At 35.7% G+C, this 19,498-nt stretch overlaps 1 protein-coding gene across 8 annotated transcripts in view; it reads left to right on the forward strand.

Annotated features, from left to right (window-relative positions):
• The window catches only part of LUC7L2 (LUC7 like 2, pre-mRNA splicing factor), a 56,929-nt gene that overhangs the window by 5,591 nt on the left and 31,840 nt on the right, over nucleotides 1-19,498 (forward strand). For 3 of the 8 annotated variants that reach the window (XM_026511885.3, XM_026511920.4, XM_044388661.3), the window contains exon 2: nucleotides 9,664-9,758. In XM_026511885.3, coding sequence (XP_026367670.1) covers nucleotides 9,664-9,758 — 95 coding nt within the window. Of the gene's footprint in view, nucleotides 1-698; nucleotides 801-5,158; nucleotides 5,236-7,983; nucleotides 8,055-9,663; nucleotides 9,759-19,498 lie in introns of those variants that run through there. The other 5 variants (XM_026511929.4, XM_044388648.3, XM_026511895.4 and 2 more) reach the window with 4 other exon arrangements.

Below are 19,498 nucleotides of genomic sequence, written 5' to 3' on the forward strand. Positions count from 1 at the left end.
TTCAAGGTGGGTAGCAGGAAAGGTGTCATGGATCATGGTCTTTTAATGAGTCAGATAATGGTGTTCAATACCAGGTGGTTCGAACAGACGTTAAAGCTTAAAGTTGCTAAGAGTTCAGGCAAGTGGTGGGGTTGCAAAGATAGGTAGATGGCTTAAAATGAAGGTCCCTTAAGTGTGGGCAAACTAGGTAAATGAGGCAGATGCTCCTCACGGATGGAATTCTAGAAAGGTACATGAAATGGGTTGAATCTTAAAAGCCCAGGGCTGTTAGTATAGTCTACGAGGAAATAGAAATGATTGTTCTAACCAGCTCAGTCAGTCTACTAAGAAGTTGTAGAAAAAGAAGATGAAGAAAGTTGGAATATTTTGCTGGAGAAAGAATGAGGGAGCGAGAGAGAGGGTACATTTCTGACAGGAATCTTATGAATTCAGCACCAGCAGAAAAGTCATTCTGTTTGTTTTTGGTTTAAATTCTCATGCACTGGTAGCCACTAGGGTAGAAATTGGAAGGCAAGGCCAGAATACATCAGTCAATTTTTGTAAGGTGATTGAGGTTATAGAGAAGAGTAGTTTTGTAAAAACTGAATAAATGTCATATTTTGCTGTTCAACATGGGCTAAAGAAAGGAGTCTTTTAAGTTTTTTCTAAAAAAAAAAAAAAAAAGCTCACTAGATATTGATCCATATGTTCTAATTTAGTTGTGAACCATGTGCAGTGATGTTTGACCTGTGTGATTCAACATGAAAAGAATTTAACCAGCTGCCCTTGCTGAGTCTTTTGTCATGTCTCCTGAATGCATGGTAAATTGTTCTGTTTTTATCTTCTTGAGACTTCAGTTTTCTCTTTCAGAGTTAAACTTTCCAAAGTTTTACCTTTCAATAAAATAAGTTGGATATTTATTGGATAGTATCTATAGTATACTTAGCTATTCATTACCTCTTTATTTTGTACTACTATTAGATTACGCAGTATACCCTTTTTTAGTTATTTGAAGGTATATTTTAGATCAGGATTGGCATTTTGGCCCACCTGCTTTTTGTAAATAAACTTTTAAATGAATACAACCATGTCCATTTGTGTACCTACTGTCTATTGCTACTTTGCCTTAAAACAGCAGTTGAGTAGTTGCAAGAGACACATATGGCTGGTGAGTTTGAAATGTTTGCTGTCTGGCCCTTTAGGAAGAGCTTTTTATTTATTTTTTTTAAAGATTTTATTTATTTATTCGACAGAGATAGAGACAGCCAGCAAGAGAGGGAACACAAGCAGGGGGAGTGGGAGAGGAAGAAGCAGGCTCATAGCGGAAGAGCCTGATGTGGGGCTCGATCCCATAACGCAGGGATCACGCCCTGAGCCGAAGGCAGACGCTTAACCGCTGTGCCACCCAGGCGCCCCAGGAAGAGCTTGTTGACCACTGTTTTGATGAGTGATTCTCAAAGTGTGGTCCCAAGACTTTAGCAATACCTGGGAACTTGTTAGAAATGCAAATTCTTGGGCCAGCTCCAGAAGTTCTGGGGATTGGAACCAATAATCTGTGATTTAAGAAGCCTTCTACATGACTCCGATGCACATTAAAATTTAAGAAACTGTTCTAGATAAATGTTTCCCAAATGTTAGTCACGCATACCACTTCGACTATTTTTAACCCTGTTTTCTGTTTGTTTAGTATTTTCTTCATGTCAACTCACTTTCTAAAAATTTAATTGTAAAATGAAAATTTATGTCACCAGGAAAATACAGTGAGAACAACATGGTATTTTAAGAGATAGCTTAGACTCTAAACAACAACAAAAAATGATAGCTTAGACTCTTGTCACATGTGCTAAACATTAGAACTTGTTAGATGTTAAGCACCAGATGGACTTCATCCTGTACTTTTAAAGTTAATCATGATAAATAATCACTAAATGATTCAGTGGTGTTTAAAATGTTGGTGAAATCCTGTTGGTGAAATCAGATAACACCTAAAATCATCTTCTGTATAAATCTCATACTTTGGAAAATACTGTTGTAGTTATTCATGTGAAAGAAAAAGCTGTTTGAACTGTACATACCCAAGCCCTGAAGTAGAAATGAATGACCAGAAGAAATACATACCTGTGAGATGGAGAGATCTAGGAGTCTCTAGAGAGGTTCATCTAGCCCGACAGGGTAAAATTACCTCATATAGCTTGAATTCTCACCTCTCTAATAGCGTTTTGGCCCGTGGTAGCCAGCAGTTCTGCAGGATTTCACCAAGCTGTTTCACAATGGGAATGTGAAAAGGTGCCTGGCTATGGGAAAGGCTACTTACAAAAAATAACCAACAAACTATGGGGGAGGTGTCTGTGGTTTTATGTTGTGGATAGGGGAACAGCAGGACATGCTTGCTAGGAAAATGGTTGATTCATCTCAGATTCTGGAAACCATGCGTTCATATTTTGAGAAATTCCCATGTTATTTAATTTGCCTGATAGTATTAAAGGGATACTGCCCTAGACATGGTGTTCTGTGTATTTACTGGCTGATGTGCTTTAGGGTATAGTAATTGTTGATAGGAATAGAATCTTTCTTTTCCTGAATACCCCCAGGTTGCTGAGTTGCTTTAGTTACTTCTTCCTTTCCTTAGAGATTATGGACACATTTGTTTCTGTTGTCTTTTGTCTCTGCGATAAAGTAGTGACATAGGACACTAATCTTAGGGACTGAAAGTCTAGTGGGTAATGAAGGTTTATACATGAGCAGTTATGTTTAAGTGATAAATTCTGTGATGCTGATTATAGGGGTCTAATTTTGCAAAAACTGTTAAATACAAAAGACTATCAAAACACCAATAGGAGGGAACAAATATTATTTTGTATATTTTCTTCAAATTAAAAACAAACAAAACATTACAAATGAAGTCCCTCTGTTCCCCTTCACAGTCACAGTCCTTTCCCCAGAGGCAATCCTTGTGAATTTGATGTGTATTCAACATGACACAGTATTTCTGCTGTGTCGTTTCAGTAGTCGTAAGGCTCAGTCTCCTTCATGGTAATCTCTGTTTTTCATTTTAACTTCCTTTATCATTGAGTTGTCTGTCACTTCTGTCCTTTGGTATTCTCATTTCTTTTCTTTAATTATTTCTTTTCTTCACTATTTTTTGATTTGGGGAGGCTCTGCTTAGCTTTTATAGCTATAGCCGACTGATGAGAATTTGTCTTTTTTGGTAAATCAGCCAATCACTTTCTGTTTGGTTCTTTTCAGCTATTTCTTCATAGCCAGAGATAGCTTTCATTACTTCTAATTTTGTGTAGAGAAAGTTCTGGATGATAGAAGGCACCAGATATCCCCAGTACAAGTGTTACTGTATCAGAATTGCAGCTCTGCAAAGTAAGTATCAAAATAGAAAATTTAGCAGGCTGCAACTTTTTAATAACTGACTTTCCTTCATGACATGTATTATAAAACAAATTCTATATAATCTGCTTTTAGAACTTAATTTTTAGGTAACCGTTTATTCATGCTTTTCTAATGTATTTCTTTAAAAGGAGAAACATGTTGATATATTTCCCACAGCATATATTCTACCACCACCCCTGCCAGTGGCCAAGACTATGCTTGTGTAATGAGAGAAGATAGTTGTGGCGAAGGGTGGAATAGAGCCCTTGGAATGTAGCTACTTTAGTATTCCTGTTCTCACATTTCTATCACCATTCTGTTAGCTCTTAAATATCCTGTAAGCTTTTTCACCTAATAGCAAGGCTGTTCCCATGTCTCATTCCTTATAATTTTGTTACATGGATTTTCATAAACAAGTAGACTGGTAGATTTTTTAAAAAGTTATTTTAACATTATTAATCTTTGTTATATTCAGTAAGAATAAACTTGTTCTAGCAATTTCTACAATGAGCATTGCAGTTTTTTAAGTATTAGGCTTGTCTTGGGGCTTCTGATAGGGTAATAGTAGTACCTATTTGTAATTATAAATCTATAGGGCCCTATGGGAAGATTAAGAGGGATAGCCTTTCTGGGCCATATAGGACCCTTATTTTTGCATTTTTCTGGGGGAAAGGAAATTTTCTAACTTGGTATGACTTTATAAGTTCTGTTAGATAGAAGTGACTTGATTTGGAAGAGACAATGCCATAATTGGTTTTTCCCACTGCCACCTTTGTCTGAGTACTCTTTCTTTCCTTATGTAAAAAATACATTACTGAAAAGTTTGACATGTGTCATGTCGTGTTAACTGTTGCAAAGCACCTATAATCATAATATGTTAAAACATGGTAGTGAGTCCTTTTACAAAAGAAATGCTATATTTTGAGCTGTATAACTATGCAGTGCATTAAACTAAGTATATTGACAATTACCTGGAGTAATAGATTTTTTTTTTAAGGATCATTACAAATGAGTTCTTAGAGATGAGCTTTAGGCTGAATTCTAAAGGAACAGCAAAGGTAGGTGGGAGAAGTTAGTAGAGTTGATGAGAAACTTTGAGAAGAGTGTAAAAGTAATCACATTGGTTTTTCAGTGTAGCAGTCACTGTGCAGCATTTTACCTCTGAAGACGAGGGTTTCCTGGGACAGGACAAGTGTCTTCCTGCCCTGCGCTAGACTAGAAATTGGCCACCGGTCTTTATATAGTTGCTGTGTTACTATGTGGACTGAGTAGCTGATATAAGAAGTGGTAATAAGAGGGTGAAACATTTCTCTGCATTTGATGATTCAGAGGGCACAAGGAAATGAGGAACTTTAAGCTATCGGTTATACACCTTTTTTTTTTGCTCTGCTTTCCTTTCACTGAAGGGGTATGGATTTTATTTCAGAGGGAATGTGCCTTTCCTGTCCTAAGCCAGTGGTGACACTTGGCCCCTAACAAGTGTACCTGTGGGGAGGGCTTTCATTGTTACATTGGAGAATATGGGAGGGCTTTCCCTCTCTTGGCCCCATTTATAAGCTAGGGGTTGCTTCCGTTTGCTTTGTGTGCTGTTGAGTTTTCTTCTGTTTCCCTAAGCTAAGCTCTAAGCTAATTCTATACGAAAGAAATACTAATTAGTTGTTTTTATAAATTGCTTGCCATTAATGCCTGATATAATATGCAGTAAAATAAGGATTCCGCATACCATTATATATGTCAAATATTACAAAGTTTAAGGTTCTTTTAATTACAATACTAAACTCAGTTCACTTTTGCTTAGCCTTCACAGTTGTTGATCACATAGCATGGTCATCCACTCACAGCTTAAAAAAATACAGGGAGCATCGGAGAGAATGGGTAAAGTAAAATTTTGATGTTTTTAAAATAGCACCTAAATCTATGAAAGTTTATTTGATTTATTGTTTGTATGGGAGGGAGAGGGTGGGTGGCACTGGAGGGGAGGGGGCGGGTATTGGGAAAATAGCATGCACCATGTAAAATGATGTCCAATACCATCTAGGCTGAAATTTTAAGTGTTACTACTACAGTTTAAGTCAGTTTCAGAAGAGGCAGGACCATAAAATAGTGGTGTTGGGATTTACAGTGGGCTTATTTTTCCCTCCCAACAGATTGAAGGGGATTTTGAGCATAGCAATATTTGAGTACAGTCTGGGGGAGGAGCTGCCTTTTTAGAGTGGCCTATCTGTATTCCCCAAGTGAAACTGCCTCAGTACCACGTTAGGCCCTGTTAACTTGCCGAGAAACTTTGAGAGGAATAATAGGCATTCCAGTTTTTATTGTACACTTGCAACTCAGGTGTTCCCAAATGCAAATTACACAATTCATGAAACTCATGAGGGGGTTGAACCAAAGAGAGAATTAAAGAAAGTTGTTACTCTGAAGTTAGTTGCTTGGTAGTAAATATTAACAAATTTGATGCTTCCATTCAAATGAAGAACATTTTGCCTACCAAAGTTCTAAATCAAATTGCTAATTCTAAAAACTTGGATTATAGTTACGTACAAAGCCTAATTAATTACTGTAGAGGTTACAGGGAAGAGAAACCTTCATGTTTTTATGGGTAGGACTTTGTATTGCTGTTAACTCAGATAACTTGGTTTAATCTCTGTCCCATTATTTTTTAAACTTTGTTTACACACTAAAATCTGGATTGAAGAAAAAAATGAAAAAATTAAGAAATCAGATTTTACCCAGAAAATACTATTCTGGCCCCAGCTTTGCTATTCCCCCATGTGTAGCCATTTGCCAAAGCCAAATTTGACTTGGAGTATTTAGTATTCCCTAAACCTTTCTGCCTTTATAAGCTTTGTCAAAGATGATATTCCAGTTTGAAATGTTCTTCTTTTCTGTGGTCTGAGTCCTATCTTTTCTTTAAATTTTGGCTTCTACTTTTTGTATGAAGCCTTTTCTAACCTCTCCATCCTTGGTGGCCATTTTAGTCTTAGAATTCCTGAAGTACTACTGTTAGAGACATCCATTTGGCATTCGGGTCATGCTACCTTTATTACTTGCTATTTGATTTAAATGTCCTATTTCTTTATCAACATCATGGACTCCTCAAAGGTAGAGAGCTTGCAATTACATGCCTATTTGTAACCCCATTGACTAGCACAGAGGATATATGCACTAATAGGTTTGATTCTGTGATTTGGATCCAATGTTAGTGTAAGAGTAATTTTTTTTTAACTCAGGTTATTTTTATATGAATATATGCCCAGAAAACCCAAAGATACAGTATTTGAATTCATAAGTAGTTCTTTTTATTAAAAGATTTGATTCATAATTGTTTTCTATTAATTGTAGTCTGCCTTTCCCCTCCCCCCCCCCCCAAAGGGCACTGTTTTACCTAGTTTCTTTTGAAAAACATGGTTTGGGCCAGATACCGTGATAGAAACCAAAATTACCAGTATTTTTATTTTAAAATTCTTTGTTGGTTTAGCTAAATTACATGTTTCATGGCATAAGCCCGAGTAAATTTATTAAATACTGCATGGTAATGTAGCCAAATTATTTTAAGATGTTAACCTTTAAATATCTTAAGTAAAACTTTAAAAATACCAATTAACAGATACTTACTTGCTAGTCCATCTCGGGATATTTCTGTATCTGAAAATTATTACCAGTTTTATTATTTCATGGTCTTAAAGGTTTTTGTAATGTGTAAGCTGGTATTTGATAGCTGTATTTATTGTGTTTGCAGTTATCAAATGTTTATAGAGCAACCATTCTTATGCAGTGAGAAGTTACTTTAAAATGCTTTTTGGCATTTATAGAAGTATGCTTTTTGTAAGAGCTCATCAGGGATAATGTTTGCTAAATTTGTATTTGGAATTGTTTATATTTTACCTGATAGCTGTGTCTTCAGGGCACATGTATCTTAATATTAGACTTAATGTTGTGATTTCTGAAAGCAAAAACAGTCGCCCTACTTCACAAAATGTTTGATTAGTGAAACTTCTAAGAACCTTGACTTTATTCTAAGGCCTGGTTTATAATATTACTGAGCCATTAGTTTGACATAGCATTGAAACAATACTGTTGTTGCATGCTAAAAAGCTTAGATATTGTAGTAGGGAGAGTCCAAGATATGTAAGGTTTTTTTTTTTTTTTCCCTATTTAAAAAAGCTACATCATCTTTAAATTTCTTAGCATAATTTGGGTACAGATTAAAAATAAGACCTTTTTTATTACATGCCAGTAAGCAAGAAACTTCTAATACATAGCATTGCCCTTCTGGTGCTAGCTTATCATAATCCCATTCTGACGTGAACTTAGGCCCTCACCAAAGTCTTTATGAATAAAATCTTTAAAAAAGCATTTTTTTTAAAAACTTCAGTTGGCCCAGAGACCATTTCCCTGAGTTCCAGCGTTGGACTTTTTCCTGTGGTCAGTCATATTCTTCTGTAGGGTTACACTTGTTAAGTCAATATTTTGAAAAATAAAACACCCTGATTTTGTTCACTTTTGTTTTCATATACAAGAATCTTTACAGTCAACATGTACTTCTAGATGCTGTATTGAAATTGCTGGCAGAGTCTATTCTATACAAACTGAACAATCTGGCCCCTTGTTTTATTTGTAAAGGTTCAATGTATCTATGCCTGCCTACTTCAATCTGCAAGGGAGTGTCAGAAAGGCCCCGCATTCGCCGAGCCGTGAGTTATCACTAACTTTTCAGATGTGTTAATGAATGTGGAACAAAAGCAGTTGTGTTTAAAAGGAAAAAAGGACCATCAAAATAACCTTTATTATAGTAGCAGGCGTGAACACTAAATGATTTATTCCAAATTGTGGTGTCAAAAATAACCTACTTTAACTAGAGACTAGCCTCTAGAAAACCTATTGTTGAACTGCTCTGAAGCTATCATTTAGCTATAAATTACTTTTCTTAAATTTTATATACCCTGATTGCAAATAAGAATGTTTTTAAGTCTTTTTTAATGGAGTTAAAACAATTTGAACAAAATCTTACCCCACCTAAAAATGACATACTTAGTTGACTTTGCATTAAGCTCTTCAAAATAAGACCATGTGAAAGGGGTAACGGCTTAACTTTTTTGTTATTCACATGTGAAAAACAGAAATAAATAATTGAATCACTTCCTAGATGAGTTTTTGGAGTGCCCCAAGCATCATGTGAAGTACAGAGGTATTTACAATCTCTTTTGGTACCAACATTTCTCGCTTCAGTAATTCATCAGTAGGTTTTCATTCATCAATGATGATACCAATTTAAGGCTAAAATAAAACACCTACATTTCTTAGGGCTTATCATCCTATGTAGAAGAAAATGCCCTTAAGAGTTTTTTTTTTTTTTTCCTTTTTTTTCCCAAAGAGATTCTAAGCAAAAAAATTGTAACTAACATCTATATTTTGTTACTAGAGCTAGTTACCTTTCTTTTTCTTAGACTCTTTAAAGTTTGAGTTAGATAGGCATATTTGATTAGGAGGTTGGATGCTTCTCTTGCTTAGGAGGTGTATCGTGTTATATGAAGACAGAATAAATTTAAATGTACCCAGTTTGACCATATGTAGCACAGACCACCTAAAATTTGAAGGTACGGTACCTTTGGAGGCATTAAAGTTAACGTTTCATTTAGGCAATGTGCCTTTGTCTGACTGGTGTGTAAGTCCTTCTTCCAGGTTTGTACACTCTTAAACACGCTATTCTACCCTCTCTAACTCATCCCAGCAGCAAAAGGGAGACACTTCAGCTGGAACAAAATAGTGGAAGAAATGGCGTCTGGGGTTCAGTGGGGATTCGCAGTGTGTATGCAATGTTTGCAAGATTACTTTTTATGTTTTTCAATTAATGTAAATAATTACAAAATAAATCTGTGCTTAGTGCCAAGTAGGGAACATTGTATACCAATAGAAACTCTCCTAGTGGGTCTGCTGCAAGTCGCCTAACCTCTTGGGGCCTCAATTTCATCATCTGCAATGTGAAGGAGTTGGACTCTATAATCTTTAAAGTCCATTCCTGCTCTGTATCCTATGCTTTTCTGAAGTACTTTAACAGAATGCATTGCTTTCCCACTTTGACTATTTGAATTACATTTGCAGTACACATACTGCAACTGCATGTCTAAAATAGTTTTTCTATAGGATATTATGTAAAAAAAAACTAATCCCTCTTGAGCTGATTTATAAATAAATATATGTGTGTATAGCCACACACAAAAAGCTAGTGATAGTAGGGCTCTCAGAAAATAAGTATTTTCCAGTTGTCTAACCTTGAATGTTATTAACTTTCCTATATTACAGGAGATACTACCCGTCAACGAATCAAATTCAGTGATGACAGAGTATGCAAGAGTCACCTTCTCAACTGTTGTCCCCATGATGTCCTCTCTGGAACTGTACGTATTTATTAAATTTATCGTTTGATTATTGGTATCCTACAGAAATGAACTACTTGATAAAGACTTAATTCCTTGTCACGTTATTATGCAATCATTTTTTAAAAACCGTTTTAGAGGAGGGATTTGCATCCCTTATATTATTTATTCAGGTTGATGATTTAAATCTACAGAAACGGAATTCCTCTGAAAAGTTATTCCTGTCCTTTGCTTTATAATTTTTTCCATTCTTCAGAGAAATTTTTGAAAAAGCATTTCTTATTTGGAATATAGAGGCAATTATTACACTGTAGTTGCTCTTTTAGTTCTGAAATTACAGAATGATTTTTAAAATAGTTTTCTTTACTGTAGAACAGAGTAGACTTTTATCCAAACCATTATATGTTTAGATTTGTGCACATTATATTGTGGAAATCATAGTGAGGAAAACATAATAGTAAATACTTAAATTCACACAACTTAATTTGCTAGTATTGTTGTCACTTAAAATGCACTTATATTTCTTTTTTTTTTTTTTTTTTTAAGATTTTATTTATTTATTTGACAGAGATGGAGACAGCCAGTGAGAGAGGGAACACAAGCAGGGGGAGTGGGAGAGGAAGAAGCAGGCTCCTAGCAGAGGAGCCTGATGTGGGGCTCGATCCCGTTACGCCGGGATCATGCCCTGAGCCGAAGGCAGATGCTTAACCACTGTGCCATCCAGGCGCCCCTGCATTTATATTTCTGACTCCTAATAATGTAAAGCTCACTTAATTTAGATTCTGTATCTAGTGATGTTGGTTGACCTTGGAGTATCATCATTTTAATTGGAAAGATAAACCACATGATGATGGACCTATTTAAATGGAACAAAGAATCTGATTTTTTGACTTTGGGGTTTGGTTGAAATGATTACTCACTGCAAGAGTTTCCCTTCACAGGCTACATGTGATGGCAGAGGAGGACTAGTAGGAGCTAAACATTTAGCTGGCTTTATTTTTCATTTGCCAGAAATGACTGAAATGAAGAAAAGATTTCTGACTTCCATTTTCAGACATGATGAGTTCCTGTAGTTAAAGTAGTTTAAGTGAGTAGTTTCTTCTGGATAGGGAAAGTTAAATACGTCTAACAGATATCAAGGCATATACAATAGGAAACACTTCTGTCTTTTTCCAATAGGAAAGACTGTTGAAACTGTATTATATTAAAAGGGGGGGGAAGCCTACATTAAAAAATATATGTGATACCTCAGTTTTTTTTAAGTGTAATAACATAATCCAGATTCTGAGCACTTGAATTAGAACTATGACAGATAATTAACCCTCATTTCTGCTCTTTAGAATGTACATAATTTTCTACTGTGCTTATAAAACATTTGAAATCTGTAAAATACAGAATTATCTGTAGTATACTTTGATTCTCCACATTTACTATTGTATTAAATTCAACAGTTATTTAATGGCTAAATTATCACTTCAAATAATTTTTGAGAACAGGGTTAATTAGAGTGACAGAGTTTTTTTTATTTTTTAAAACTATAAAATCAGCCATAGCAAGACATGGACATAGTGTTATATTCTTCAGATATGCCATTAATAATAAAAATCTGACATTGTAGTTGTGCTTTACGTTTTATAATGTACATATGCAGTTATGCTCATTTATTTCTGTTTTTAAAGATTTTATTTATGAGAGAGTGCGAGCGGGGAGAGGAGCAGAGAGGAAGAGAAAGGGACAAGCAGACTCTGCACTGACCGCAGAGCCCAGTGTTGTGCTCGATCCCAGAACCCTGAAATCATGACCTGAGCCAAAACCAAGAGTCAGATGTTTAGAGGCACATGGGTGGCTCAGTTAAGTGTCTGACTCTTGATTTTTGCTCTGGTCATGATCTCAGGGTCTTGGGATTAAGCCCTTAATCAGGCTTGGTGCTCAGTGCAGAGTCTGCTTGGGATTCTCTCTCTGCCTCTACCCCCCATGCTTGTTTGTTTGATTGTGCATGCACGCATGTATGTGCGCACGCGTGTGCTCTCTGTAAAACATAAAATCTTAAAACTGTTTTATGATCCACAGTTAGCCTTAATGGTAGTAGGTGAGTATTCAAAGTCACATAGTTCTATTGATTTAAAGTAAAATTGGGACCAAACACAAGTTTTATTTAGCATGTTTTCTACTCTGTAGGGAATACTTAGTTTTTTATTGTTAAGTAAAAAAGGAGGAGTAGTTGGCCTTGGACTTTCCATCTTGTCAATTTCTTGCCTGGTGGATTTATAAGATGCACATTTTCTCAAAGTCTAACATTTCTGAAATACACATTTTAAAATGATGCTAGAAAAATTTTACCTTAATTGGTAACATTTTCTTATGGTACAGAATTGAATGGTGTGGCTTAAAATTGACAATGCTTGGATTATATTAAAAACAGTTAACAAAAAACCTTCTGTAGGCACTTGCCAGGGAAACTCTGGATGAAAATATCTCCTTTTTGTCAGTGTAATAGACCTGAATTGCCTTATGTAAGGATGATATTTAGTAGTTGTTTCTGTGAGAATTTAAGCAGAGCTTGTACCGATGGCTATGGGACTTTGTGAGACTCCAGGGTTATCACAGAGTGGTCTCCTTGATAACTCAAAACCATCCATGGTGTGACTTTCTCATGACTCTTATTAGGGAAAAGAGCTATTTATAACAGTCATCCTGTGTACAAATGGTTTATAATTACAGAGTTATGACTTATTTAGCAACAATCTCTCTAGAACAACTTTTTTTGGCACAGTCTAACAGTTCATACCTCTTTATGTTGAAATGCCTGTTTCTCTTTTTCTTTCTTTTTTTAACATGTTAGAAGAACTGAATTGTAGCTTGATTTTAGAATGCTTTTTCTTTGTTGTATAACTAAAATTTACCCTTTTCCTCAGATTTGTCACTTCTAGCAGAATATGATTCACCAATACCCTAGATTATTTATTTAGCAGAAGAATACACAGAAATGTATTTTCTGGCATTTTTGGAGATGGAGAATGTGATTTCTAAAAATGTACTCAAGACTGACTATTAGTATGAAATATTTTTGGAATTCAGTTTGGTGAAAAATGCTCCATAATATTTTACCTTTCATTAGTCTGATAGTCTGATATAACTAATTCATAAGCTAATAAGTCAGTCACAGGAGGTCAAATGTAGAATAGAGAGTCAAAATAATTGTATATATATAAATTTTTTTGGGTTACGATTTTTATAAGAAGCATGACTTTCTTCTAACTGAGGAAGCTGCTTTATTTGAAAGGCTTGTGTTATTCTCCTAGTCGCTGAGAATATTGTCTTGTTTTAGTCTCATTCTTTTCCTCCTTTTGGCACACTTAATTTCTTCCTGCTCTAGTCACTGTGCAAACGGTAGGCAGCATCCCCTTTCAGATTAGGCAAAAGCAAAGTTGTTCTTTTTCCCCTGAACACATTATTTCTGGTACATATCTTCCCTGAAGAAAGATAAGTACATCAAAGTGCTTAAAAAAGTCTTTCCATCTAGTTTCTTGTGATCTGGAAAAAAGATGCGTAGTAGTAATAATTTAGAGGCATTTTATCTAAAGCAGAGACGGTAACAGAAGCTTGAAATTAAGATCTGCAGAGATGAAAATGTATACTTTCATGATGTGCCTGTCCTAAAATCAGAAATGGCCACTACTGATTTTATTACAGCCTTCATCATAGTACAATTTTAGGGTTGACAGACTATCATGTAGTGTAAGGTCATCATTTCATAGGTGAGAAAAATTAAGGCTCAGAGAAATTGTGCTTGCAGTTGTCTCACAGAGAATTACGGTATATTGTACAACACAGGCATCTTAGAGTTATTTAAATCTAAATACTTTAAAAATGTTTTTGTGGGTTTTGTTAGTTTTTAGATAGCACATTTACTTAGGGCAGTGAGTTTCAGATGTTTCCGAAGGATCCCTGGAGGCATTTCATTCACTAAGTTCATGGGGACTAGCCAGTCTTTCCTATTTCAACTGGACTTTTACACATTTCAAGTATAGGGATTTTCCATGAGATTTTGTTTAAAAAAGATTTTACTGCTCAGAAATCGAATTTAAAGTTTAAAATTGAGAAATACTTTGAGACAAGGATAAAGTAAAATTTTTTTTCTGCCTTTTTGAAGTGATTGAGTAGGAATATTGTCAAAAATTCTGACTGAGTTGATTTTATGGTGCCCCAGTAGGTTCTGGTTTTTATCTGAAGTGCAGTTTTTACTAATTGAAAGTCCTTTATTATACTTCTCTAAACCATTCTATTTAAGGGCTGGTCTAAAATCGGTTACTTGGGTACATACAAGCCTGAACTTTAAAACTTATTAAAGTCTCTTCGATAGTATATATGCAAAAGATTCATGAAAGTATGGAGAAGCAGAATAAGTGATAAAGAAAGAAACCACAGAATTTTCTCAACCAGCCACTAGAATGTAAGTTTCATAATAAGGGCAGGGATGTTTGTGCAGTGCTATGTCCTCAGCATCTAAAACAGTGTCCCTCCATTTTGTTGAATGAGTAATCAATCCGCCCAAAGTAAAACACTAAATAAGTCTGTTACAAAACTAACTTGAGTTTGAAAAATTAACAATTATTAGTTACTTTAATTCCCTTTTAACACGTAGGGAGCTGGAGAGTATCTTGGGTTTGTTGAGTCGCTTATCTAAATAATGATAGCAGTAGTTCCACATGCAGATGTGAAAAAATTAGTCTTTAGATACTTTAAACTCAAAATTTCTTCCCCAAATGGTTTGTTTGGGCCTATTTTAGTATTTTTTTTTAACAATTGTTCTTAGCATTAGCCCGGAAAACTAGCTTAATTTTTTTTTCCTTTGTAATTTACATGACAGATTTCTAGAGCTGCCCAATTTGTAAAAATGCCAGTTTTTGCAACCTAAGTCTTACCAGTTAGGCCTTTTTTTTTTTTTTTTTTTTAAGATTTTATTTGTCAGAGGGTGTGCGCACAAGCAGGGGAGTGGCATGCAGAGGGAGAAGCAGGCTGACCTGCTGAGCAGGGAGTCCAGTGTGGGACTCGATCCCAGGACTCTGTGATCATGACCTGGGCTGAAGGCAGATGGCAGATGCTTAACCAACTGAGCCACCCAGGCTCCCCTGAAGTGATTTTCTTTTTTTTTTAAGGTGACCCAGAGACCGTGTATTCTAGCATCTTGTTCTAGTTTAGTCTGTCTTTAGTTAAGGTTGCTCAGCAAATTTATCCATTATTTGGATTAATGATTAAATACAAATACACAGTTGACCCCTGAACAATACAGGGCTAGGGGTGCCAAGCCCTGTGTAGGTATAAATCCCTGTTATAACTTTTGACTCCCCAAAAGCTTAACTGCTAATAGCCTGTTGTTGACTGGAAACCTTACCGATAACATAAACAGTCAATTGACAATATTTTGTTTATAGTGTGTGTGTGTGTATTTACATACTGTATTCTTAAAGTTAAGCTAGAGAAAATGCTATTAGTAAAATAAAGTACGTTTACAGTACTGTACTATGAAAAATGCGCATATAAGTGGACCTGCGTGGTTGAACCATATAAGTGGTTCAAATCCAGGTTGTTCAAGGTTTGACTGTACATGCATATAGTTAAGATGAACTACAGTGTTGATATTCAGTCTTTATAAGTTAAATTACAAATTAATTTTACTTTTAACTCTTATTCTATAATGAATTAGTCTGAGGGAAGAATTTCTAACTTCTGTAATAGAAAATTTTAACTATAAATAGAAGTAGAATTGTATGATGAACTTCATGTATCCATACACCAGCGTCAGTAAATCTTTACCACATAGCTACTTATTTATAATCACTTAATGTCCTTTTGTTTGTTATTTTGAAGCAAATTTTAAATCTTGGACCTATCTGATAGGATGAATCTTGAAACAATATAAAATAGTAAAGACCAATTACTCCCAGGCAAAGTAGAATGAGATCTGGAAGTCATTGTTAAAGCAGAGTGTTTTTCATAGTTTGGTACTTAGTTAACATATTTCTGTGTCATACTTGTTTTTCCATACAGTGATTAAATAAATAATAAATAATTATTACCTGAGAACCTCAGATCATCCTCTGAGTGTTCCCTGAACTTGTCAGATCTGTTTTAGAGATGTGTACAGTTTTATAAACTGTTTTAACAAGTCTGAAGAAACTAGTGTGTCTCTGAGGTGACTATTAGTGTAAAAGAGAGGATGGAGTTATAAATGCATCATTTGAAGGGTGTAGACAACACAGAATAGAGCAAACACATGATAATAAGTGAAAACTTGAAACAAATATTTTTGTTGTGCTAGATTAACCACAAACATCAAGCAAAGTCACACAATCTCTATCACTGGAAATATTTTTTAAACTGATGAATTTTACCTTGATGTACAGGTGGCAAGACAGATGATTCACTGAAATCCTTTTTAGTTTGATGATTCTCACTCATTAAGGGAACGTAAAATGATTTGGTATTTTATTTAGACCCATATATAGTAAAACACTGTGAATGTATATTGTCCCATAGACATTACTGGTCTATAGGATCAAAAAATATAGGCATATATATTAACGTATTTGGATAATGTGTAAAATTTCCACATTTCGGTACTTTTTTTTCCCTTTTATGGTATTTATTGTAGTGTTTGGAGTAATGAAATTTAAGTAATATTGAAATTAAGAAGAGGAAGAAATAGAAAAAGGTGAGGAAGGTAGTCTGAATGGAGAAAGTAAAGAGAAATCACAGTAAAAGTTAACAGAAAATTTCTCTTCAAAAAGTGATTTTTTTTTCATTTCTGGGAGTGGTACTGATTGCTGAAATCAGCATTCATTCACTTAACAAGTACTTACTGATACAGAAGTGAACATGGGTTTCTTCTTTAAGTGGTGGGAGCTAGCATTCTGATGTGGGAGACGCACAGCTAACTGAAAAGAAATAATGTGATTTCGGGTAGTGATTTAAGTTGCTAGGACAAAAACATGGTTAGGTAACTTAAGACTGTCTCAGACAATGGTCCAGGGGCTACTCAGGGTGGTTAAAGAAAACTGTTTTGATAAAGTGACATTTGAAGAGATCTAAATGTTAAGAAACTTAAGCCAATCATTTCTGAGCAGGAATGAACTTAGCACATGTTGCTTCCTCACAAAACTTTGGGTGTTTTCCTGTTGTACAAATGGCCAAAAATCTAAAATCCTTAGCCCAGTCTACCTCTTCCTTGAATGAATAAATCGGTTTGGTCCTCTCTTTTTACCAGACTGATGTATTCGTTGTTGTCTCATTATTTTCCTTCCCTAGCATGATTCTCATTTTAGCTTACCTCTTTTTCTCTTGCTGGAATAACTTTTCTCCTTTACACATTTAAATCCCGCCTGGCTTGCTACATGTGATTGCCTGAGCTTATAGCCTTTTAGCCTCCGAACCCCAGTGTAGTGCCTGCTCTCCATGCTACTGAATAGGCATTTGTCAGTTTTTCTTGTTTATATATGTGTTCTCTCTTTCTTCTTAATTAGCATTGTCTTTCTAGTGCAAGGACTTTTTTTTTTTTTTTTAATTTTATTTGAGAGTGCACAATGGAGAGAGCACGGGCTCGGTAGAGAGGCAGAGAGAGAGAGAGAGAAGCAAACTCCCCACTGGGCAGGGAGCCTGATGCTGTGCTCGATCCCAGGACCCTGAGATCATGACATGAGTTGAAGGCAGATGCTTAACCGACTGAGGCACCCAGGCACCCCAAGGACTTTTGTTTTAATGTTATCTAGATATCTTTGCGTATCTTGGTTTGGGATGGATAAGAAACTATTCATGCTATGTTCTTCAAAAACAGTATTAAAAGCTAGAAGAAGAGCTTTATTTTTCTTTATCCACTCAAGGAAAAATGGATTTGGAAATGGTACAAGTGGGAACGAGCAGTTTATAACAGGAACTAATTTCTGCATGCACAGTGTGCCCCTTTCCTCTTCACCTGTCATTCATGTTGGGCTTGTTTATTTAAATGCCAGGATTGGAATTAGGAAAGAAATACCAAAATTTTTGTTTTAAGACAATATTACATAACTTGAATGCATACTCAGGTTTTATTATTTCAAGGCTTTTTCCATATTATACTGGGCTTTCTCTTGTTATTGAGCTGGAGCTTGAATCAAATGTTGAACATGGATGAAAGAGAGATTTTACAAATATGAGGAAGGAAGAAAGTTGGAAATGCAAGAAGTGAGAAAGTATAGGTGACTTGTGTTATAGAAAGTAACATTGGCATTGGAGGGCATGTGGAAGGGTTCATGTGGTCAGCTGGGGCTTTGTATTTTCCATCCTGTGTCCTGTTATCATGCCATTGTTTCACTTTTTCTCCAGCTGGCGTGTATTCTTCTTAGTACTTTACCAATATCACTATCTATTTTTTGATTCCTTGCTATTTTTTTTTTTTAAGATTTTATTTATTTGTCAGAGAGAGACCGCGAGAGAGGGAACACAAGCAGGGGGAGTGTGAGAGGGAGAAGCAGGCTTCCTGCCGAGCAGGGAGCCCGATGAGGGGCTTGATCCCAGAACCCTGGGATCATGACCTGAGCTGAAGGCAGACGCTTAACTGCTTAGCCACCCAGGTGCCCCAATTCCTTGCTATTTTTGTACTACATCTAAATTATTGTTATATATATATTAAATATATTTATATATTAAAATAGTATAAGGAAACAATAAAAAGATACATGGGAAGAATTATTTTATTTATTTATTTTTTAAAAAGATTTTATTTATTTGACAGAGAAAGACAGCCAGCGAAAGAGGGAACACAAGCAGGGGGAGTGGGAGAGGAAGAAGCAGCCTCCCGGCGGAGGAGCCTGATGCGGGCTTTATCCCAGGACTCTGAGATCACGCCCTGAGCCAAAGGCAGACGCTTAACAACTGAGCCACCCAGGCGCCTCAAATTATTATTTTAAACAAACTATGCCGTGTAAATAAATAAATAAAAGAATTAAAGCTAGGTTAGATAACAGTGAAACTATTGCCGTAATGTGAAGGTGGTTTTTAGAAAGTTAAAATTACCAAACAGTGCGGTTTGTTTTTAAATCGTAAATATAATAATAGGAATTTATACTGTTACTCTTAAGCATTCTTCCTCCTCTTCTTCCTCATTAAAATTTCCTGTGACAATATACTATGATCTTGTAGGTGACACTGTTCTTTAGAAATACTTTTCAAGGGGCGCCTGGGTGACTCAGTTGGGTTAAGCGTCTGCCTTCTGCTCGGGTCATGATCTCAGGGTCCTGGGATCCAGCCACACATCGGGCTCCCTGCTCAGCGGGGAGCCTGCTTTTCCCTCTCCCTCTGCCTGCCTCTCTGCCTACTTGTGATCTCTCTCTCTTTCTCTCTTTGTCAAATAAATAAATAAATAAATACTTTTCAGTATTTCCATTGTTAATAAATTGACTTAGGGATGTCAGATTTGGGGTTCCTATATAATTTGTTAAAGAGGGTCTCCTAGAAGAATACTTGAGCTGTAACTCTAAGGAGGAATATGTAAAACTGCTTGGAAAACTTAATTGGATAAAGCAAGCCTTTAGTGAATATAGTATTATATCTGTACCTTACTGGACACTGCTACTTAGATTTCCTGTTGTTACATCACCTTCAACATGTCCAGAACAAAACGTTTCCTTCACAGACCAACTCTTCCGTTTGTTTTAGTCATTTCTCTTGGTGGCGTCATTGTTTGCTCATGCTTGAAATACTCCTGACCTTTTCCTCTCCACACT

This window comes from Ursus arctos, unplaced genomic scaffold (assembly GCF_023065955.2).
Source record: "Ursus arctos isolate Adak ecotype North America unplaced genomic scaffold, UrsArc2.0 scaffold_3, whole genome shotgun sequence".
NCBI lineage: Eukaryota > Metazoa > Chordata > Mammalia > Carnivora > Ursidae > Ursus > Ursus arctos.